Below are 24,600 nucleotides of genomic sequence, written 5' to 3' on the forward strand. Positions count from 1 at the left end.
AGCTCTTCTGATGAGAGCTTCCAACAGCTCTGCCAAATTAGCCAAACCACTAGAGGCATCATATCCATTCAAAATACACATGCCCCCTCAGATTTTTGAGCCAAGTGGATTTTGTATGGACCTTCCAAAAGACAAAAAATAGCCAAATAATATTTTTTTCTATTTCATAAAATCACACTTGGTGTTATTAGAATGTGCAGTGCGGCACAGCATCGGCTGCTAAAGTCGAATCAGCATTCGCGCTTTGGCTGGTGCTGAGCCAGATGCGTTTTTACAACTGCACACTGTAACAAATCACACACGATTCTGTTGAGGTTATGAATGCAATGACCAATCAGAGGTGTTCAGATGAGTCGTCACCGAAGTGCAGATGTACAGACAGTGTAAGTATATTTATTTCACAGTGTAAACAGCTTCAGTGATTATAATGAGAGCTTTTGAGAGTGCTTAAAATGTTCTTTGATAGTGTAAATGTTCTTTGCTTTCTGTACAATGAAAGTGTTATAATTAGTTAATTACAATGTTTCTAATAAATTCACATTAAATACAAAGTCAGTCGTATTAAAAATATTTTATGGCATGACACTCATATCTGGTTGGCTACTTAAGTAAAAAGATGGGTTTTTATAAAAAAAAAAAATCTTTGATGCTTGTGTGTCCACTGTTAGCAGACAAATGAAACAAACAAGCAAGAGTGAAAAGTGTGTCTAAAGAGAGTTTATTTTCTAAAAGTCCACAGGACTGAAAGTACCCATAGCTGAAGAAACACCCACATAAAAATCAATGATTTCAAAGTAGAGCAAATAATTCCCAACTTGACTGAATTGGAACTTCACATTCACTTCTCCTGGGGTAAAGAATGAGGATGTTGCCGCCTTGCATGGCAGTAGACATTTATATCATCTGAGTCACCGTTCAAAGGTCAATGTTTGCCTTGAACATTTAGTCGACAATCTTGCTGTGACCGCTAATGGCAGCATATACCATATGCACAGCGGCACATCATTTATGCTGATGGTGCCAGCCATGTCAGCAGTTAGACTGTGTGTCAAACAGACGGGCACATTTGGTGTGAAAGCAGATGCACCACTGGGTGTTGTGCAAATGAAACTCTCTAGCACCTGATATCCATATGAGAAGCCAACCAGAAGCTGCTCCCCATGCACGATAAAGATAAACAGGCTTGTAATAGGCTTGGAAATCTTTTTCTTTTCAATATGGGAGTTGTTCACAGATAGCAATCAACACCTTGTAGGTATTTTGGTTGCTTGGGAGCATGCCACCATGGATCAAGCCTCTTGCTAAATGCCAACAAGAGCCAACACCTTGTCCTTCACAGGAATACAAAAGGAGCACAACTAAACACACAGCACTTGACATTTACTTACAGTCTCCAATACACATGCTGGCTCATAGAGGATGAGAGGAAATGCATCGCTTAGCCAATAATCTTCCTGCTACTAATTTTTTAATTACTTTTGTAGGAGTGCCGTTATTAAATGCACTGAAATTAAATTTGCTCATGTTCATTTGTTCCATTATTGCTCTTCACAAATTTCATATGAAAATTAATCACTAATTACTTCAACCCAAACTAATTCTTAGAGATACTAAAAATCACATGCAATAACGAACTAAAAGTTAAACAGCTACAATTTTCTAAGCATGACAGTAGTCATACATATCTACATGTATTTTCCAGCCTTCCTTCAAGAGCTAATTTTAAGGGTGACATTAGTGTTATTTCAGAAAAAAAGACATTCTGTTCATATCTGTTGATTTACTCAGGGGAGACATTTACAAAAATACAGTAAATGTGTATACTCCTAAAATATTTTCCATTTCAGCACCTTCAGGGCAGGACAGGAACTGTCGTGCACCCTAGGGAAATCTGCTGGGGAAAGTAAGGAAAACAGAAAAGCAAATACAAACAGAACCAAGACAGCCACTTTGAAAAAAAAAAACTGTTCTCTGCTACATGTACCCTTGTTCATTATATTATGTTAATGACACATCTACTATTTAAAGAGAACAGCCTATTAGATGCTACCCATGATTTTGAGACTATATTCTAAGGTTAAGGCTTGAATGGAACATTAAAAGGCTTTTGGAGTTACCTGAAATAGTTATACTATGCTGTGTGTTTTGAATGTTGCTTGCTGCCAAGCATAACATCATGAGCCATAACTCTTGTTTTACTGTGAAGAGAGACGCAAAAAATATCAATAAACCTTTTAAAAATCCTATAAACTTGCTTCTACCAAAACTGAGCTGAATGCTGCAAGTTAAATGTGCTTTATTATCTTCATTTGGACTGTGTGAGAGCAAGCCGTGCCAGCACAGGAATGTACATAGCGACAGAGACGGTTATGAGACGGTAGATTAAGGTCTCGGATCAAAAGTGCCATCATTCTCTGGACTAATTGTCTGAGGAGGAGAAGTCAAAATGCTTGATCCTCGCAGACTGAGCATAAGCACTCGCTTTAAAGAAAATCAATAACTCTTCCAAAACAAATGACACTGAGTGCCTGGTACAGGGCTAGAATTCCCAATCAAGTGTCTAGTGCTCCCAAAGGTCACTATTACCCGCATCATACAGTCATAACAATGGAATCTATGCTGATGAAATGCACATGTGCAAACTCATAGACCATTTCTGTCAAAACTCAACGAGTATTATTGCAGAGAAAAAAGTTTTCTTTTTGTGTTCCACGGACAAATTAGTTAAAAGGTTATAACAAAATGAAAAGTTCTCTCTGTTACAGCCTTGCATTACATCATTTCTGTTTCTTTTCGGCAACTCTTTCATGAATTCTGTTGTTTAATTAAATGGTCTGTAGGAGATAAGATATGGTAGCTAGTACTTTTCTGATGACCCAGTCATGGACACTTAAAGTACTGCATTTCTACACTCACAGAAGTCAACAGGAAATTACTGATGTAATATCAAAAGGCTTTTATCTGATTTCTGCTTCTAAATGTTCTTATTTGTGCATCCTTGAAGATGTAAGGCACAATTGTGAGTGACATCGAGTACAGCAGCAATGTGGAGACACTGTCCCAGATCTTACTGTGAAGTAATCACAAGCTACTGAATAGCTGAACTCTTATGAACATGAAAACATGCTTCTACAACCCATCTAGCTTTATTTAATGATTTATTTAGCATTTAGTAAAAGACATCCATTTCTTTGAGATTAAAAATAATACATGCATGTCCACTGGAGAAAGCAATAATAATAACTGATTAACTGAAACTGTGTGATTCTTGTGGATTATTGTGAAGTTTTTAATCAGTTGGCACCCATTCAATACAGAGGATCCATTGGTGAACAAGTGATGAAATACTAAACTTCTCAAAATCTTTTCTGATCTTTTTTTTTTTTTTTTTGCTGAATAATCAAAAAGACACACTCTTCATTGAATAAAATATCCCAAAATAAATAAATACATAAAAAGTGATACTGCTCTGCAGGAGCAATACGAAAATAAGTGTTTGCACAAAGTGAAATTCTTGTCATTTACTCACCCTCACGGCAGTCCAAACCCATATGACTTATTAACCAAGAAACACAAGGATGAGGGATGAGAGGATGGTGATTAGACCAAATGAAGCTCCAAAAAGCACCATAATCTCACTCATCTGTGCAATGTGTCATTTAACTGATTTGTGTCTAAAATTGGACGAAATTCAAATCTGTATTCACTCAAAGTTATGTTAAATTCTGGCACATACTATATGCAACAATGTGTTTGCACAGTGTGCAATAGAGTGTGTGCACTCAACACCAAATAAGCACATGGAAGCAGGGAAGAAATGAAGCTATACACAAACCACATTGGTCCTTGCATGTATAATCAACACAGTATGAAAATGAATGAGATCTGAGAACAAGTCACATTTACGAAACCTACTTTGAGTACCCCTGCTTGAATGCGCAGTAATCATGGATTAGGTTTGAAAATGATTAAAACATTCTAGAGATACTATGAAAAACAAAGACAACAAAACCAACAGGTGTCTTTGCTCAAGTCACCAAATTATAGGATATCACCTGTGCTTTACCCACTAATAAATACCAATTACAATGATCATATTACTCTAATGAAAATATTACACTAATTACACAAAGACCTGGGTTTGAAGTAATTATCTTGGTCAAGGTTTTCAGAGATGGTTTACATCGTTAAGTAATGGTAAAATATATGACTTGAGCTGTACCATAATTGTTATTCATTAATCACATATAATGATTTCCCAAACAGCCGCCAGTGATTTAATTAGATGAAATAACTTGCTTAAAACTCTTGTCATGATTAAATGCAACTTTAATAATCACGGTTATTTGTTGGTCTAATGAGACTAAGTCAATCTAATTTAGTCATTAATGAGTGCATCTCTTTGAAGGGATTAAATGCATACACTAACAATTTTGATTGTATTAATCATTTCAAGTTAATGTCTTTGTCCTTAACAGTTCAGTGATTCTTTTCTCAGATAGATAGATAGATAGATAGATAGATAGATAGATAGATAGATAGATAGATAGATAGATAGATAGATAGATAGATAGATTAAAGTGCCCTAACATTAAAGACTCTGAACAGCTGAAATGAGCTGTCATTAATTCGAATCTCACTTCCGTGATGCCTACACATCACGGGGTAACACATTTGCATAACGTGCGCCTATGTTCAATGTTGGCAGGCCGCAAACAACTTGACCCCGCCCACAAACACATTATTCTACTGACGACTGTTTCTCTAATCTCGAGTTCAACGCAGGATTCACAAAACGCTTGCTGTTGAGAGATGGATCAGTATCCTGTTTATTTGGACCAGCTGCTCCACTGAATCACAACCTGTAAGTATGATAAATAATAGATGTTTATATTTTCTATAGAGCATTCCAACACGCGCTGTACGTCGTAGACCAATCATAACAGACCAGGCCATCTGACCAATCAGAGCAGAGCAGGCTCATGGAAAGGAGGGGTTTAGAGAGACTGAATCTTTGAACTCCTTCAAATGAATCGTTTGAGAATCGCTAGAAAATGAGATGATATTAAATGCATATTTTGAGACAGGCATTTTTTTGACCTTGCATGCATGTAATCCTACTGTAGGAGACTCCCAAAACAATATTAGGAACCGTAAAAATGGCATAATAGGGGCATTTTAATATAACAACATACCTTGTACAGCAAAGGTGATTGTCCAAGTTTCAGCAGTGCTATTTTATTGGTCACATTTGCACTGGCTTGGACCCGTCTCAAATCCCCTGGATTCCCATACTGAATGTCCACCACCTCTGCCTAAAAAAAAGATACATTTTTTAAACATTTACAACTTTGAAATGGTTCAGGGTAGAGTCTGACCTCTCTCACTGTGCATGTGTGTGAGGAATAACAAGCCTCTGATTTGTAATGTTGTGACTCACATAACTCACCCCATAAAGCTAGTTGTCACATTCATTACAGATAGCAAAGCATGAGTGAAAACAAAGTGAACATCTCAGGCTGTGTATAATGGGGGACAAGTACATATATTAGCCACCGCACTATAAATCATGCACAGACGCGACATAGATGTCACAGCTCTGAAAGAATTCAAGGCAGATTCATGTCTTTTTTCGATTCAACGTCCTTTTTGTCATTTAGTCTGCACTAGTAAACCAGAACCCGGTTTGTGAGTTTAAGAAAAGCGAGTGCCTCCGACTGACGAGAGTTGATGAGGTGGGGTCAAACTAAATGCTATTTAAGGCCCAGAGACACAAAGTGGAAATGCATTACCTGAGTTTGATTCATTTTTCTTTGGGCCTAGGAGGAAATGAAACATGATTCCGGGTAGAAGAGTACATCTAGTCGGTCTCACGAAACCGTAAGACCATTGAAAGATGGGATTTATCACTAATGTCTGCATTTGCATTAGAAAAGTGTTCCATCTAACCCCAAAGAAGAGGCAGAAAATTGGGAATGGATGAGATTTGCACTGAGAGGCTGTCATTAAGGTAATGAAATTAACGAGGGCACGCATTGCGGAGAAACAAATCGCTTTTCTAGACGAGCGACGGCTCCTTTCACGAGTCATCTCACCCCCAGTGACTCAAAGCAGCTAGAGGAAAATAACAATTGTTTTCACATCTACGTGATTGAGGAGCGGAAAGAAATACCCACCCCGTAATTAAACATTATTTTGAGGAGAATGTTAAATACCACCCCAATCACGTGGCACCATTAGAGGCCAGACTGCATGTCCTCTGTGAATAAAAATTTGTCACTTCTTCAATGCTTAGTTCATTTTTCATTTTGCAAGAAACCGTGAAGCATTATTACAGTGAGAAACTCTTGAAATTTCAAAGGAATTCAAATAGCCCTTCTTGTGTCCATCTGATTGAACTTTTTGCAAATATCCATGTAAGATTACAATTCGAACTATGTTAACACACCGGCTTTGTCTAGGTGTTGCAGAGACATTTCATCATTTCACCGCTTTACTTTTTAAATAACACTATCAATGTTAAATGAATACAAATGACCACTCCCAACAGTATAGCTCACGTATCAAAGGAAACACTCAGAACAAGGCGTTTCATGGAGCGCATATAGAGCAGGGATTTTTTTTTCTCTCACTCTACACTTCTTCATACATCAGCTACAAAATCAAATATTCTGTGCAGCTCATATGTTCTAAAACAATGACCAGTTTTAGAGATCTATGCAATTATTTATCAAAAAAAAAAAAAAAAACCCTGCTCAAAAAATGTTTTAAGTATAATTAACAATTAAAGTATATGACTCATCAGTAATTATTACTTTAATGCAGTGGTTCTCATTTAAATGGCTGAAGCCCACAAGGAGGCATCAGCAAAGGGACCTCAAGATGACTTTTTTATTTTCCATTGAATTAATTAAAATAGTGAATAAATGAATGAATGAATGAATGAATGAATGAATGAATGAATGAATACATATATACATAAATGCTATCCTGTAAATCAGAAATAACCAGAAAAGTCCTGTAAATTAATATGTTAAAAATATTCAGCTTTGTAAACTTCTAGAATCCTGCATTTAATTTAATTAAGGTTGTTGTGCTATTTGAATATTACTGTAGGCAATTGGGGGAGCCAAAAAAATTAAGAACCATTTTGCATTGTAAGCATTAAAGGGAAGCAATATTCATTAATATTATACATGTTAATATAGGTCAATGATAAAACTGCAACACCCATTTTTGTATAAAATGGGTGTTTGGCTCAAATTAAAAGTAGATGACCCATGTTTGTGAGTAGGCCAGAAACAAAAAAAACAAAAACAAAAAAGAAGAGGAACTTTCATTCTCACTACCTGACCTCACTTTCTTCGTATACAAATTAAAGGCAGTAATTGCTCAGCGCCTGCACCTGATCATCACTAATATGGTGTGGAGAGAAATAGCCAGGGAGCATGGAGGATTTAACTCATCAAAACTAATTACCCTTGGGAGTCCCCCCAAAATCACTACTGACCAGAGGTAAAGCCTCCTCTCAAATTACCACAAGCTATCAAATTACCTGCAGTTTTCTGTGTTTGTTTCTTATTTAGACTTCAAATGATTTGCCTCTTTGAATTAAGCAAAATGCTGGGGACTAAGTGACATTTATAGATTCCTTGAAGAAATGAAAATGCACATTAGGATTTCTTTGCTGATTGTGCTGTGGTATAAAAAAGGACATTCTTTTTTGGTACAAGTGAACATCATTTCAGCATCATTTGATTGATAATTATCTGTTTCCGCACGGTTGACTCAATGAACATGTCAATAACTGTGCTAATGCACAAATAATTTGTTTTGGGAGAGAAAAAAATAGAAGTTGTGCATTAGTAGAAATTACACACATTCCTGGTATTATTGTGCATGATTTACCAGTGCATGTTATTCCAAGTTAAATAAAATAAAATAATAAAATAAGTTATTAGCATAAATTAATAGCAGACCTTACCTTTAATTTAATGCCTCTTTCATTTTACTCAATTTACTGGGAAAAATAAAATGTAAATGAAATCTATCATGACACATTCCTAAAATAGGGCTTGAGTATACATATTTTTCAGTGCTTCATTATTATTTATAATTGGCATAATTGGTTATACTGCTCTGCAGGTCAAAGCTGTCTGTGCATATGTGACTGTGGTAACGGCATGCATCTCTATGTTTTCAGTGGAAAAGATGGTGAATTTTTTAGCCCAGCTGTGGAGCTGGGAGTTGGTAAAAGTACATAATGTGAAATGGCCAGTGACCCATGAGTGGCTCAGGATAGCTGGATGAATCTCTAACGCCTCGGCACGAGATCCCCGAGCATTTCATCCATCAAGCCAGTCATATTTGTTTTTCCCTCCTGATTTTTAGACATTGCAAATGCAGTTTAATTTACATCAGAGCCTTGAGTATGCAGCGTTTTGATGGATGACTTTGACCCCCTCTCGTAGAGGACAACATGAAAGACTGTATGTGACTGACTCCAAGAACTTTTTACTCAAGCTTATCCCTGTTAGATGCAGTGTGTCTGTCTTGAAACGGATAATGGCAATGCATCTTCCTTAGACATTTCCTGTTCCCTTCAGAGACAGAAAGCATAACCTCTAAAAATAGCTGGAGAATATATCACACACATGTGTGAAATGGGTTCAGTCTTGCATAATGGATTTGTTTTAACCTTCCAACAGGATGAAGCGTTCAGGGCTGTGAAAGTGAGAGTGTGAGAGCAGAACGCTAATTCAGCTGCAACTGGCAATGCAATGCATTTATTGTGCAGTACAGTCAATAATACAAAAGGTCAACAAGCAACTTTGTGTTCCATGATTCTTGTTACTCTATTAAAAATGATAAAACAGTTAGTTCAAGTCCTCAGAATTAATTGGCTGAGTGGCATTCCAGTGCTGATATTTATTGTGACTAACATTTATTTTCATAATGTTTCAGACCAGATGTGAGTTGTGAGAAGTGGAAAAGAGCAGGTATTTTACCTAGCATAAAGATAAAAAAATGTGGAAGTTTAACTTGTAGTGTGGGGTGGTGCTTGGATCAGGGTTTCACTCACCAATGAGCGGGAAATGGAAAACCAGGAATGGAGCAGAACATTGAAACATACATTATCCTTATGCTCTGTAAGGATGCATTTATTTGATCAAAAATAAAGACAAATGTTCAAACTGTGAAATATTATTACCATTTTAAAATGACTATTTTCTATTTTAATATCTTAAAAAAATATTTTTTTTCAAAGTCACATGATCCTTTGGAAATAATTCTCATATCTGATATTAGATAATATTTCTTATTATTATCAGTTTTGGAAACTATTGTGCTGCTTATTATTATTATTTTTTTTGTGAAAACATAATACTTTTTTATTTGACAAAGATAATGTTCAAAAGAACAGAATTTATAACAAAACTCCTTTTTGTATTATTAAAACATTATAAATTCCTTTACTGTCACTTTTTTTTCTTCAATGTAATAAATCCTTACTGAATTAATATAATTAATTTCTTAAAATTCAGGCAAATTAGGTTACACGGGGGGAAAAAAAATCATTAAGGGTGAGATCATAAATAGAGCTTTGAAGTAGCATCTGCAAATGTCCCATTTTAGGTTTGGTTTGCATAATCTAATGCACTTAAGGGTGTGTTTACACTTGGCAGGTGCAGTTTTTGTGTGCAAGTCAAGTGTGAACGCTGCCATTCAAACCCTTGTGTGCACCAAACAAGCAGCCTGAGACCCACCTTTTCACGTTTTGAACCAAAGGCATCTAAACAAAACAAGATGTGACCCAAAATGACAGAATGCTCAGCACACCTAATTCTTTTTGTCATAGAAGTAATGTTGCCCAGTACAGTTTGGTACCGGAGTCAGAACCGTCGCTTCCTTGCAGCAGATCTTGTTTTGATCCTGTTTTGACTCCTTTACATATTTTATAAGCTCTTTGTGAGTTATAAGCTGGTAAAAATACCACGTGCATACACAAACAACAAGCGCATTTAATCCTGCACACAGCATTGTTTTGGATTGTTGGGAATTTTGCAAAAAAATACAACATAAAAGGTTGTGATCCTTATGCGTTTTGTTTTGTATCTTAAGTTCAGTGTTAAAAATGACAGTGTGAATGCTAAACGAATCAGGACTAAATGTGTCATTTACTTTTTTGGTCCAAAAGAACCAATAGAGAACCAAACTACAAGCTGATTACCACATGAAGGGTTAACATTATCACATTACACTTTTTTTCATTGTTCTGGACCCATAGCTGATATTTCAGCTATGGGTCCGTGACCGTGTGTTATTGATCGCTTGAGTATACACTTGAGTACAATGTTATACATGTAACTTACCACTAGATTTCCCACAGCCGAATAGGCTGCAAAGGCAAATGGTTCAGTCGTGGATGTGAATGGCTGGTCACACCTCACTCCGCTGGGCAGGTAACACTGGTTGCTGCTTAAATCGGTGATCGTGCTGAGTGCGGGTCCGGGATAGCTCAGGAGAGCTGTATGATTGGTCACCTGGACGTCTTTTAATCCGAGCTCCTCCCACCGCTGAGCGATGTACCTGACCTTGGACTCTTCTGTGAGATCGGACAAGCTGTCAAAGTCCCTGTGTCGAAGCAGACAAAACAGCAAGGAAACATCAATAAATGCGTCAAGGATTTTGAAGGCTCCTCTCACGACCCAACGGCAAGACGACACTTAAAGCATTGATGAATATGCGCGAGCCTCATTATCATTAGGGTAATTAGCACATTGTTGACTTTAGGTTAACATTTGTTTTCCTCAAAGGTATTTACATGGTCTATTGACGTGAAGCTGCAGCTAGAAATGAGGGACAGAAATGGAGAGACGGCCTCCATAATTCATATTCCGGACAAGCTTCAGTTAATGTAACTGATGAATATGGCAGTGCAGGGAATCAATTGTCTGCTGAACAAACGGATGCACTATTAAAAAAGGATTGCCGGGAGAGAAAGTAAATTAGCAACAGACGGTTAAACATGAGAGAGAGAAATGAAGCGCTGCTAAGGTGCTCTGGCAGCTCGGCTTCGCTTATTTCTTACCCGTCACGGCACGTGGAAGGCACAAAGAGAAACACGTTATCTTGTAACTTTGAAACTTTAAGAGCTCTCAGACCCATCAGCATGCCAAAGCTCACTCTGTGATGTTATAGGAGAAACACAGCAGGCCTGCCCATTCCCTCAATCTTCAAAACAAAATTAATTGAAGTGTAAAAGTGAGCAAAGAGCCTCGAGAGACTATAAATCATTTAACTGCACTTTTTTTCTCCTTATCCACCATGATGAATTTGCACAAGTTGATCATTGCCACATGACATCTTCAGTATCCTCTACCCAGACGCAAACTGGGACAGATTGTTGCTATTTTCCACTAACAAACAGTTCTCTCATTATAGCGCTTTTTTTGTTGAAGAAAAAAAAAAAATCAAAACAGAAAGCGAAAACATCCTGCCATATTTATACTGCCTCATATGAAAAATACAGACTAAATCAACAATGTCTGGTTTGCTTACTGCTGAGAGATGTTTTATACATAACAAATATAGTTAATTAAATTCTAATCTGTGTTGTGTTGCTGTCTTGCAAAGTGCTCTGTGTAAAAAGGAGGTTTCACAGGATGTTTTCTTAGCTAAAGTTATTTACATATTAGATATTGCATATTACACAGTATTGGTTGAGACAGTATTGTGTAATTTAGCCAATTTTCAATTGTCAGAAATCAGAAATATTGTAGGGTCTCATAGACCTCAATAAAAACACAATTAATCACAAGATCAGAATCCAAGAAACTGCTAAACATGACCAGAAAAACAAGTTATTAATATTAACAAATCACACAAATATTTAAATGACTATAATTATTCATGCCCATAGTGGGTGCAAAACAACACAAAACCAAAACAAATCATAAAACACTAAACACACACAAAAATAAAATAAAATAAAATAATTATTTAGAATAATGAAGTAAAGTTATTCAGCAATCAACAATATTAACTACACACACAATATTATATACACACATATATATATATACACACACACACACAAATTTTTTCTGTCCATACTTGGATATGAGGGGGGGGGGTATGTTACTGTTAAAAAAAAATAAAAAAAAAACAAACAAACAAAAATATATATATATATATATATATATATATATATATATATATATATATATATATATATATATATATATATATATATATATATATATATAGGGTATATATATATATATTTGTGTGTGGTATGTTTTCTTTCTCATATGGAAAGTATGGACAGAAAAGTTTTAAATTCCCTCACGTCGGTAATCCTGCTTAAAAATGCGCCACCGTTACGGGAGCAAGCAGGGTTTTTTTTTTTTTTTTTTTTCAAGTTTCCTTCTAGCTTCTCAAGCATAAGACTCATCCAGTGATTCAAGAGAGCGGACAAGCAGTCCAGCCCCACATTGAGCCACTGTGACCTGAAAGAGTGTGTCCAATCCCTCACGGCTGTGCATGGGTGCCTGGGTAATCTAATTAAAAGCGTGCTCTGCATGAGTGGAGAGGATGATTCCTAACCTCTCTCAGGTAATGCTTCTCCAACCTCCACCCCCACTGCAGCTGGCACAAGACTTAAATAGTAACCCAGGACATTATTTATGGAGGGACCATTCCCCCAAATGATTGTCTGACCAATTTTAGAGCCAGTTTGAAATGACTTACAAAGAAATGTCACTTCTTGGTGAATTAGAATGGTGAATCTTAGTTTGACATCTATTTCATGAACTTTATACTTACTAAGAAATATGGCATGAACAAATCCAACAACAAGGGGATTTAATAAAATAAAATAAAATAAAATAAAATAAAATAAAATAAAATATTAAAAAAGGAGCTGTATCTGTAAAGGTGAAGGCCCATAACAGATTTTTAGCATGCAGAAGAAAAGTTTGAATAATTCTGCCTGAATTAATTGGGGAAGATTAATACTTAGAGTTAAAGCTTTAGTACAAACCAGTAGAGAATGATTGAGAAATATCAATACTGGACTGCCTTGCAGCCACTATAATTGATGTAGAAAATTAACCACCACACTTTAATTAGTGTTAACATGAAACTAACCAAGTTCACCATAAATCTATATTGCCATGGTTACACAGCTCCCATTTATTCCATCAAACCAAATCCACTTTTAGCAATAAAAAAAGAAAAATAGTGGGATGGCTTTCAATGGTAATTAAATGCTCAAAAAGACAAGTAAATTAACTTCTTTATCAAACTCTTTTGCTATAGGTATTTAAATAAAAAATGGAATTCATTAGAACTGTCCGTACATTCATTCTTGCTTCAAAACCTGACTTAAAGTGAAAAAATCAGCCAAATAAATCGGTAACATGTGGTGACATACATTAACTCATTACTCAGTCACTCAATACGTTCAATAAAAGGTCAAATCAGTTAACTCTGGGTCCATTTATAACAAAGACATTGTCCTCAACCTCCACAGTCTCTCCACTGACCAATCCCAAAAGAGATCAGAGCAGAAGACGGCGAGCTAATCACCAATCCTACCGGTCACAGCTTGACCAAATCCAGCCTCTTGGGGAGCAGCGTTTGTGGAGGTGTTCTCCACAACACGACCTGATGATTGATGCTTTCTCCTCGGCCTGGAGAAAGGATCAGTCAATACCTCACACAAGCCAGGCTCACGGCTGACGCTGCTGGCTAGAAACAAGAGGAGTCTGCAAACCCTTGCAATGGCAGATCCTTAACTCAGCACCATCTGTTACTGAGACTAATATAGACATCAAGAGAGGAGCCCTGCTCTCCTGTCAAGCAACAAAAATCAGCCATTTTCGCACAGGAAGCCTGTCAACAAAGTAGCCAAATGAGGCTTAAGTTTCAAAGCAATTATCCTATCAGAATGAATATGTTGATGTCAAACTGCTATAATTCCCTTTGTTAGAAACATACCTCGAAATTTTGCTTTTGTGCAAGCATTCTCCAGCTTTATATTAAGCAAAAACACATGGAGGAATGAATCCCTAGCCTCTTTAATTAAATACGGTTGAGCAGAGATGATTGACAGCTGATGTATCTTGCAGTTGGTCGCCTGGGTTTTGCTTGGGTGAGGCTAGCATGTCATCCGGGTGGCTATTGAACTGTGGCGGTGCTATTATGGTTGATAACACTGGCGGCACTGAGTCCCACACCATATAAAAGAGTTTGGCTATTTTTGTCCCCCAGGGTCCTTGAAGGGGCCATAGTGTGTTAGAGGGGCGAACAAAGAGAAAGATAGGAGATATCTGTGGAAGCTTTCACTCCGTTAAAAATGTGTGACCCTCCTGTCCTTCAAAGGAACATTTCAGAAGTGGTGATTCAGGGGGGAAAAAAAGATTCAAATCAATTTAATTTGCTCTTTTTGTCCCTAAGAAGCTGAAATGAAACATGAAATTTGCATTTGCCATATCAGTTACACATACATCTGCAATTCTTACAAATGTTTCCATTTAACACATAAAAAAAAAAAAAAAAAACCTTACAAATGTCAGCTAATTGATTATAATGCCATTAGCCACACTACTATTCAAAAGTTTCGGATCAGGTTCTTTAAAGATATATAAATCAGGTTTTTTAAAGTGATATATATATATATATAGATATAGATATAGATATATAGCAAGGATTTATTATAATCAATCAAAAGTTACAGTAAAGGTAATTATAATTCAAGGAACAAATTCTTTTTCAAATAAATGCTGCTCTTTTGAACTTTCAGTTCATCAAAAAGGCCCGAAAACGCTGACCATGGTTTCCACAAATATATATTAACATATAACATATTAACGGCATATTAGAATGATTTCTGAAATTTTCAAGACTGGAGTAGAGTAATGGCTGATGAAAATTCAGCTTTGCCATCAGAGGAATTAATGGCATTTATAAATAATTATAATTATTTTAGATTTCTGAATATATAAATGCAGCTCTGGTGAGCATAAGAGATTTCTTTTATAAGAATTAAAAAAAATCTTATCATCCAAAAACATTTTAAATGTACAGAATATTGTGTTATTTTATGTGATGTGTAAAGCAAATTAGTTTTGCATGGCTGGCAAAATGCAACACTTGTAGCATGGCAGCAAAAAAAAAAAAAAAATACTATGAATATGCACAAACAGCATTCACAAATGCATTTAGGTCAATGACTCTTAAACAACCATGTAATACAAGCTCTCATCTAAATCATGAATCATGACATCTAAACAACCCCCAAAATACACTGTTGTTGACTTTCCGGCAGTCAGGAAGGAAGAAAACAAAAGACGCTGAACTTTCCTTGAACTTAGAAAGGAGATAAAAAGAGACGTTTGTCTGGCAAAGCTGGAAGCCCTGAACGGATTTCTGATACAGAGAAGACATCTGCATCAGAAATGCAAAGCGATGCTCAAGCACATCTGCGATCACTCCCCCTCTCTGAGTGGATTCATCCTAAAGAAAGCAGTCATATATAACTGTGTTTGTGACGATAAAGCAGCAGCCTCAGGAGGAGGAAGCATGGAAGATGTGTTTTAAAAATTACAACCAAGGCCTTCAAAGCACTGCAGGACAAAGGGAGAGTGAGAGTGAGTTTTAGTTAGGAGTGCAATATTCAACAACTGAGAATATAAATGTTGAGTCATTGTTTTTAAACAACCTATTCTTATCGCTACTGCCTCCTATTACTTCTACAGCCAACAAATGCACAGAGGAAGGAACTTATGGTCTGAGTTTACTACAAACATAGCTAATGAGCAAATAATTTGAAATGGCTTGTTGGTTGTTGACTGTTGCTCATTCACTCCAATTACACAAAGTATTTTGGACATTTATGGATTTCATTGCCTGTGTATCAAGCAGGGTTTATCAATCTAGGGCTTGTGAGCTGAAGAAAAGCTAATAATTAATTAAATCATAAAAGTTCTCATCAAGTACACTTAAGTAATTTAGCTTTGCCATCACAGTAATAAACAGCATTTTGAAATATATTGAAATGGAAAACAGCTATTGAAAATGTTAAATTACAATACATAATTTACAAATAAAAGCATCCAAAACAAAACACTTTTTTTGCTTTCCATTTAACTGAAAACTGTGAAGACAAAAATACTTTGTTAAATTGCTGGAAAATTAACTTAAAATTAAAAAAAAGAGGTACTTCAGGTATATATCAGGGTCTGGCTGTCAAAATGTCTTTCTTTTTTATAAATATAAATAAAGTGTTGCTATTTTTATAAGTACATTTTTACAGAACTGTTACATGCACGCCATCACCTTGACTATTTACATTTCCAAGAAAGAGGCTAAAAGTACAAGAATATATGAAAACTATTCAAAAATAAGAATAAATCATAAATAATAATAAATTAAAATCAACTTGATTAGTGGTAAGAATAAATTATAACGATCATATATAATAAGCAAAATAAGTAAAATAATTAAATAATGCATCCTTCACTACTGTGCATTCAGAAGGAATTCTCTCTCACTCTGTGTGTGTGTGTGTGTGTGTGTGTGTGTGTGTGTGTGTGTGTGTGTGTGTGTGTGTGTGTGTGTGTGTGTGTGTGTCTGCATCTTTTGCTAAAATTATTATTTGAATCATAATATAGTGAAAACACAGACAGAGTGCAAATAAACACACTACCAGCAAACGTAATTCATTCTTAGTGAATCCCTTTATATCAGCGGAGTTGACCTATTCATTCATCTGGAGTGTCTTGGTAAGCAGTGGGGAATAAACTGACAGATAAAACTCACAAAAACAACTTAAAACAAGCACAGACAAGAGTACAATGGAGTCAAACAATAAAAAGGACAGATTAGACGTTTAGTAAAGGACGGTAAAAGAGAGCGGAAAAGATGTGAAATAAAAAATCAGACTCTGTATTTGACCAGTATAATGTTCCAGACTCTTTTAAAGACTCAACGATCTCTTGGCTGTTGACAGTTAATAGTTTTACGCTGACCTTCTTCTATCCAATACCATCATTACACAGCTGCTGAACAGCAAATGTCTTTAAATTACATCTAACATTCTGAACATGACAGCGAGGCCATGCTAAAAACACAACAAAGCCACTATGAGAGTGTTCCTGACCGTGGCCTCTTCACCTGGCAGAGTCTCACACTACCTGGCCTTTTTAACAAATTCCTTTTGGCACAGCTATCCTTTTTTAGTGAGACGGCGGTGCCCTTTGACACAGATCTCACTGCTGTGCAAAGAACAGCCTGTACTGGCATCCAGAAGAGCCAGTGTGTGAAGGGAAGAGGTGTTTCAGACCGTGATCCAGGGATTACTGGAGCTTCTGCCCTTTGGCCATGCTTTGGCTTGAAGCTTTACTCTCTCATTCTCTGGCTTTCTACCACTTTTTTGTGGGGCCACAAATACTAATTGAGAATGAAAATGCTTTTAGTTGTAATAAACTGATCTATGAGAGCGGGGAAAAACACATTTACTTTCCTGTTGAAATTATGTGGGAATTTAGATCTTGCAAAACAGCTTTATGATGCTATATTATTACCAGTTTGACATAAAACAGATCACATACATTTTATGTTCAGATATTTTAGGTTTGTAGGTTTTTTTAATGTTTTGGGAAAAAAAAAGTTGTGTTGATTAAGGCTGAATTTATATGATCACAAAAATGTGAAAAAAAAAGTGAAATTATGGAAATTTGTTTTCTATCTGAATACATTCAAATGTAATTTATTCCAGTAATAGCAAAGCTGCCATCATTTCAGCATCATTACTTCAGTCTTTAGTGTAACATGGTCCTTTAGGAACTTACTGACCCCAAATTTTTGAACATATATTTAAAGTTGCATATCTCTTGAAAGACAGAGTAAGTAACCTTTTTCAATTATCAAAAAAGTGGTTTCTTGTGGTCCTACTTTCTTCCTGTTTTGTCATTTGCCACAGCTGAGAACAGAAATTCATGTTTTTGCTTGCAGTTTTTACTTACACTGTGAAACTCGCGGAAGCTTTTGAATCCAGTCAACTGTGTCTCAGTATAACGGCTAGTAAAATTGGGTCTCTGATTCAGTGTCCTTGAGTAACGCTTTATCCGTCTAACTGTAACATTTTGTGTCCGGCCATCCATAACACCAACAGTAAGAGTGGGTTATGGAAAAATATAAACCACATCTTGAGACATAGAATATTATATGGAATATATTTATTATACTATGGTTGGAAAAACTAAGAGGACATATAATTTCAGAGGTCACAGAAGGAAAACAAACTTTAAAATCTGGAACTGTCTGCAGCCTGGACATCATAGATATTTTGAAAACATATTACCTGTTTTTGTCCATAATATTTAAGTCATTTTTTTCTCTCACATCACCAAGAACCACTAAGGTTTGACATTAGTTGTTGTCTAAGGACCATGTGGTCTTTGTGTGGATGCACTGATCAATGATTTGATTTGGAAGTCCATAAAGGCTTACATTTTAATATGTTCTTCATACAAAGTGTTATCACTACCTTTATGTCTAGTTTGGACTTTAATGATACATACATGAACAGATGAAGAAAAAAAAAAAAATCAAAGCCAAATAGGTTTGCAACACCATGAGGGTGAGAAAATAATTCATGTTTTGTGTAAAGTATTCCTGTAATCTGTACAGAATCAGTTTTCATGACAGCAAAACTATTTTTATGCAAACATTCTCTAAAACCGTAATCTTAACTATGCAATATCTGCCAAACCTTTTGAAAAAAACAGCATATGTTGGTTAGGTATGTTTGGAAGCTTAAACCAGCTCAAACCAGCAGCCATGCTTCAAAACATAACCAGCATATGCTGATTTTTTCAACAGGGAATATTGTGAAAATTCACACTAAACAAGATCTAAAGAAATAGAAACAAAATGAAAAAGCTAAAACATTTTCATTTTACTCTATCCAGGCAAACATTCAGAGCTCAGATGTTAGTTCCTTATTTTAGAACAGATATCTGGCACACCTTCAGCCACAGTAACCACCAACGCATACAAATCAATAAAACAACAGTCAAACCTGCAAAACTTTGGGCCTCTAATTACTATTATAAATCAATAGTTTCTATGCATGCCCCGGCCCTTCCTATGTCTCCATTCATCTTTATGAGAACAGTGTAATTGGCTTAATTTTGGAGCAACTTTGTAGTAGTTTCAGGCAGTAATCACAGAAAACTGCACTGCTGTATAAAACAAGGGTCTTGGAGGAGCAAAGAAGGACAAAATCAATGAAAAAATCCTCCATGCAAGCTTAGCTCTTTATAGATAACATGTAAGTATTGCATCAGCGTATCTACAACAGCAGGCTAACGTTTCAGTGGCTCTATATGTTACTACTTCCTTTAATAACAGTCATAAATAATAAAAAGGTTATCAGAAGTGTGTCATCGAGAACTATAACAAACTTCATCATCATGAAATCCATGAAAGCGCCACATGCACAGGACGTGTTACACCATCAAACCCTCCGAGAGCTGAAGCGCTGATGAGAATCCAATGCACAGACTCGCAAACAATGTTATAAATCATTTTGCACATTCTTAATCACGCGTATTTCCTTGGGAATAAGCAGTGTGATCGATTGTAGAGTTAATGAGAAAAAAAGTTTGTATTAATGTTATGATTACATCTTAATTGCGCCAAACAAAATGGAAGGAAACACTGAAAATTGACTGTGGTAAGAGGAGTCACGACTGGTGCATGTTGATGCCTCTATAGGCTCCACGCCGCATGTTAATGTGCTAGAGGAGGGTGTGTGTGTGTTTAAGTCTGTGTGCGCGTGGGTGATTGATGGTCTCAAAACCATAGCCCTGTGTGCGAGGCCCTGGGGACCCAGCCATAAACACACAGCCTCGGCTCAGCAATGTATCTGGGCCTTTGACAATCTTCCTTCCCTCTTTCCCAGAGCTCTTTCTAACCCTCCCTTTCTTAGCCACCATCTCCTTTTCCTCTTTCCAAGCTTAAGTTCAGGTCTCCACTGCAAATATGCAGTAATTGTCCTCGATTTCCCACTTTCTGCAACATTACCATCAAGGGCCACATTAAACCCTGGTGTGTGTAACAGAGAACACATTATGGATCAATAAAAGCAGAAGGAGATGCATGAGACTATTAGCACTTCAAAGGGGCAAACAGAGGAGCCACGATGCAGTACAGTGTAAACACAAAATGGCGGTGGAGATTAGATGGACAGGTGAGGAATTTCCCGTTTGAGGAGTTGTCGTTATCGCTTACCGACACACGTCGGCAGTCTTTGTGATCAGTGCAAGATCGTTCGACTGACTAAGAGCTGACTGAGAGAGGAACTGTTTATTTTTTACTGAAACAGACAGAGAGGGAAGGGAATGGAGCTCTTGAGACTCTGGAGGATGAAGAGGTCTTCAGTTTTCTCCCAGAACTCACAGCTGGTCTTCCCAAGGGCCTTAAAGTGTCAAAGTGACAATTCATTTAAACTCTACAGTATGAGAATGTGAGTCTGTGGTCATTCAGTCTCTATAAATAAGGCTAAATATTATTTAAGGTGAGTAAAGAAAACAATGGGCAGGGTGCTAAAATGATAAATCACCCAAAAATGAAAATTCAGTCACCAATTACCCATGTCATTTCAAACATATATGACTTTTGATAAAAAGAGATTTGTCTCTCCATTGAAGGTCCATGCAGTCAGAACTTCAAAAAGTTCTTAAAGACACCATAAAAGGAGCCCACATGAATAGAGCGACTTAATCCAGTCTTCTGAAGAGACACAATCACTTTACAGTATAGTATATGATGAAAGGATTTGGATTTTAACAAATGAGGTTTGTTCTCGCACATCAAGCAACCATGTTTAAGCTTCCAATGACCATGTTTATACAGTATGTTGAATATTATCCAAACATTAAGCACATTACGAAAAGCTGTGGTCCAAATTTATGCCATTTAAAGTATTATTTCACAGACAAAACTCAGAACAAGATATTCTTGTGCATATTCCGTGCTGCTTGGGTTATTCAAACAAAACTCTGAATGTCTCCAAGAATTGATGCCACTAATCTGGCAAACTTTGGTAAATCCACTGATTATTTTTTAATCAAAAGGGCTCATTGTTTAAAATAGTGTGTTTAAACTAGTGTAAAGCTCCCTGAGTGCAGGAAAACACACTCAGTGTGGATTGAAACTTCTCATTTTTGGATAGTGCTTGCCAGTATTGTGTGAAATATACATCCAGTGATTAATGAACAACTGTGGGCGGTCTGTGGTATGAGGAACCTTGAACACTGAACCTTGGTAGCAACAAATGCAAATATAACATCTAGACCTAACCCTAGGTCAGAGCTCTGAAATAGATAAAACTCTGTAATGGTTATCCTATTATGTTTATTGATATGTATTATTATTTCATTAAAAGCATAAACAATAGGCAATGCACTTTGCTCTATTAAAAGAAACACACTTTCTTGACAAATGCACATTTGATATAGCCTAGAATTTGTTTGGTATTTGTTTTCTTATGCTCAAACACCTCTATTAGTTCCAGATATTGTGTGCTAATCTCTTCATCATTTTAAGGGAACTCATTTGGCTGGGTTTGTGGCACACTACAATTGCTCAGAACCCTCTGGGAACTTATTTCAGCATTGCAGAAGATTAATCAATGTCATCATCAGGGGGAAGCAATTAAAACCCAGGGCTAGGAAAGGTAAATGTGTAGCCCAGATGCAGAGATATAGGGAATGAAAGAGAGAGAGTTCACTATGGTTAGTTATGGACACAACTGCTCAGTTTTTAAAACCAAGCAAGCTGCCTCTGTAAGCAGCATTTTAAGGCAATAAAGGCAGGTTACCAGCACAGAGGGTTATCCGAAAAGTTTCAATAAACCTGGTTTAATCCAAAGTCTAAATTTTAAGCATTCCATGTATCCATGAAAGAGAAGGCAATTCCAGAATGCACACAGAATCCAATGTGTGTTTTTTTTTTATATATATATATATATATATATATATATATATATATATATGAGTGACACATGGATCATATCTCACAGAGAAGTCACTTTTCAGCCAAGCACCTTTCTGTTTGTCAATGCAGCAAATTCACATGACAAAAAGGGTGAAATCTGTGCAGTGAACTTTTTCCAAATAACGCAGATTCCTTTTGAAGTAACTGGATTTTGCCTATGAAATTTTGCATAGCAATGGTAAATGTGGCCACACTTTTAGTTTTAAAATCAACTGAGACCTCCATGCAGTATTTCATTTGTACCTCCCTTTAACATTCCAAATCAATCACTTGTAAGGTTCCATGACAATCCAGTCAAGATGCTTCCTTAGAAGGCAGTTGCCTATATATGCAGCATACAAGCTTTTCAAAATAGAGCAAATTCTTCCCATGCTTTTTTTAAAAATGCATCTTTAAGGATTCTATGTCAGCATCAATGATGACCAAAACCACAGAAACAAAACCATGTGAGAGAGCTGAAGTAAAGACTTTGCACGCTTATTATAACCTCACCTAGCCAATGAAATAGCACCTACATGCTAATGAGGTCAGTTCTGGAGTGGTAGACCACATCTACAATTCTTGCCTCTCCATGCACTTTCATCTTCAGCCTCTTTCGCATTCACAGACATAAGCATTCATGCTCAAGCCCTGCTCTTACTCTCTCCATCATAAATATGTTTTTGCCATTGAAAATAAAGGTCAGGTGGTTTTTAAGAAGACATACTCATTCCTATGATTTAAAGGGAGGGGACACAACTGGATAACATAAGTGGGAACAACGTGTTCTCTTGTGTGCACGACACGTCGCTGTAGAATCAGAAAATGTGTGGAAGGTTCTGTCTAACAACACAACAAGGGTAGCTAAATGTCTCCCTGGTGATGTAACAAAAGCCGTTGGTGCGCAAGTCTTGTTCAAATGGCACTGAGAGGTACAGTCTCGACCTCATTATGCCTTTTGGACGTGATCATTCACGCCCTGATTCATACAAGGCTGGATGAAAGCATGCTTCTTTGGGCTAATTATAACAAGGAGAACACTTCATAGTCTGGAAGCGTACCGAAAGTGTGACTTTGATTAAAGGACTTTGAGTAAATCTGGCTGCTGAGGGAACGAGTACCAATTTGTCTGCAGTTTTAAATAATCAAATGAACTTTCAAAGCTATTCTACACGCCACAATGTAAAGTAGCATTCCATGTGTATTCTCTTTCACTAAGGGTGAAAAAAAAAAAATCTAAAATGGCGGACAAGGAAAAAAACCTGTGAAAAATACACCATATCTCTAACAAACAGGTTTTTAAATTTGCTTATACTCTCCATCTCACTCAAATGAGCAATGCTGCCCTTTATTTGACAAGATAAGGCAGAGAATACTTCCTGCCTTGATGGCCTAGATAGATATTTTTGTGTGTGGCAATCACTATCAATCTCCACAGCCCTTAAGCCATGCACACTTCAAACGAGAGCGCTACATGGGGTTTGACATTGTAGGAGCACAGAGGATATTTAGACCCTGGGGTGAAGGTTGCCTCTCTAGAAGTAAGAGAACAACCAAGATGCTTATTCGCTTCAGGCTCCTTAACAACATTATCTGCGGATCCAAAGATCCCAACCTTCCACGCACATGTGATGTGGGCGAGTTTTTTTTTTTTTTTTTTTTTTATAATATCCTTTGTGGGGCTTTGCACTTAAGCAGACGTTTTTAAGTAATTTGATTTTAAATCAGTAAATGCCATCTTGTGGGAAGCAACTCCAATGTTAAAAATGCAAAATCAATTCCCCCTGTTTTCTTCCTAAAATCAGATTCAGGCTGCTACTGTCTTAAAACTACTATAAAAAGTTAAAACAATACAATTCTGCCTTTATGTCTTTCCAGACCCAAACCACTTTATTTCTTCAGGATGTGCCACTCACTCTTTTCCATGCTAACAAAGCTCTCTTACTAACCACTGTGACCAGATCAGTCAATAACTTAAGTCAGATTCTTGAATAAATCATTCAGATTGTTTCTTTTTTCTTTCTTTTTTTTCCATGTCAGATGACCCAATTCTTTGAAAAGTTCTAAATTCATTTCAACAAATGTATTAATAAATCAGGCATCTCTACATAATTTTTCAGCTAAAGAAGTCCAGTCCCTATTTATTGCATTGCATGGAAAAGAGCAAAAAGCACATTTTTCGAAATATCTCCTTTTGAGTTCCACAGAAGAAAGTTGGCCATAAAGGTTTGGAACAATATGAGAGAGAATTATATTTGACATATTTTTAAGTGAACTATTTCTTTAATTCCCACAAGAAAACATTCCTACTGTTGCTTAAATGACAAATTTGTTCCAATTGGCTTGAGAGTTTTTTCCATGTGAGAAAAAGGCAAGAAGAACCTCTCATGCAGCATTCTACCTCCTTCAGGCTCAGATATAAGACTGCATCTTCTCAAGAAGATGCCTATACTCTTCCTCGCGTCTCTCAGGTACTGAACACAATCAAACTCAGTCCTGCTGTAGCTCAAAGCAGTGGCTCTAGGGATATCCCAGTATATCTCTCCAAAT

At 36.5% G+C, this 24,600-nt stretch overlaps 1 protein-coding gene across 5 annotated transcripts in view; it reads right to left on the minus strand.

Annotated features, from left to right (window-relative positions):
- The window catches only part of LOC109078415 (inactive N-acetylated-alpha-linked acidic dipeptidase-like protein 2), a 241,726-nt gene that overhangs the window by 95,853 nt on the left and 121,273 nt on the right, over nt 1–24,600 (minus strand). For all 5 annotated transcript variants that reach the window (XM_042734434.1, XM_042734433.1, XM_042734432.1 and 2 more), the window contains 2 exons: nt 10,374–10,635; nt 5,196–5,315 (listed from right to left, as the gene is read on the minus strand). In XM_042734434.1, coding sequence (XP_042590368.1) covers nt 5,196–5,315; nt 10,374–10,635 — 382 coding nt within the window. The remainder of the gene's footprint in view (nt 1–5,195; nt 5,316–10,373; nt 10,636–24,600) is intronic.

Source organism: Cyprinus carpio, chromosome B11 (assembly GCF_018340385.1).
Source record: "Cyprinus carpio isolate SPL01 chromosome B11, ASM1834038v1, whole genome shotgun sequence".
Classification (NCBI taxonomy): Eukaryota; Metazoa; Chordata; class Actinopteri; order Cypriniformes; family Cyprinidae; genus Cyprinus; species Cyprinus carpio.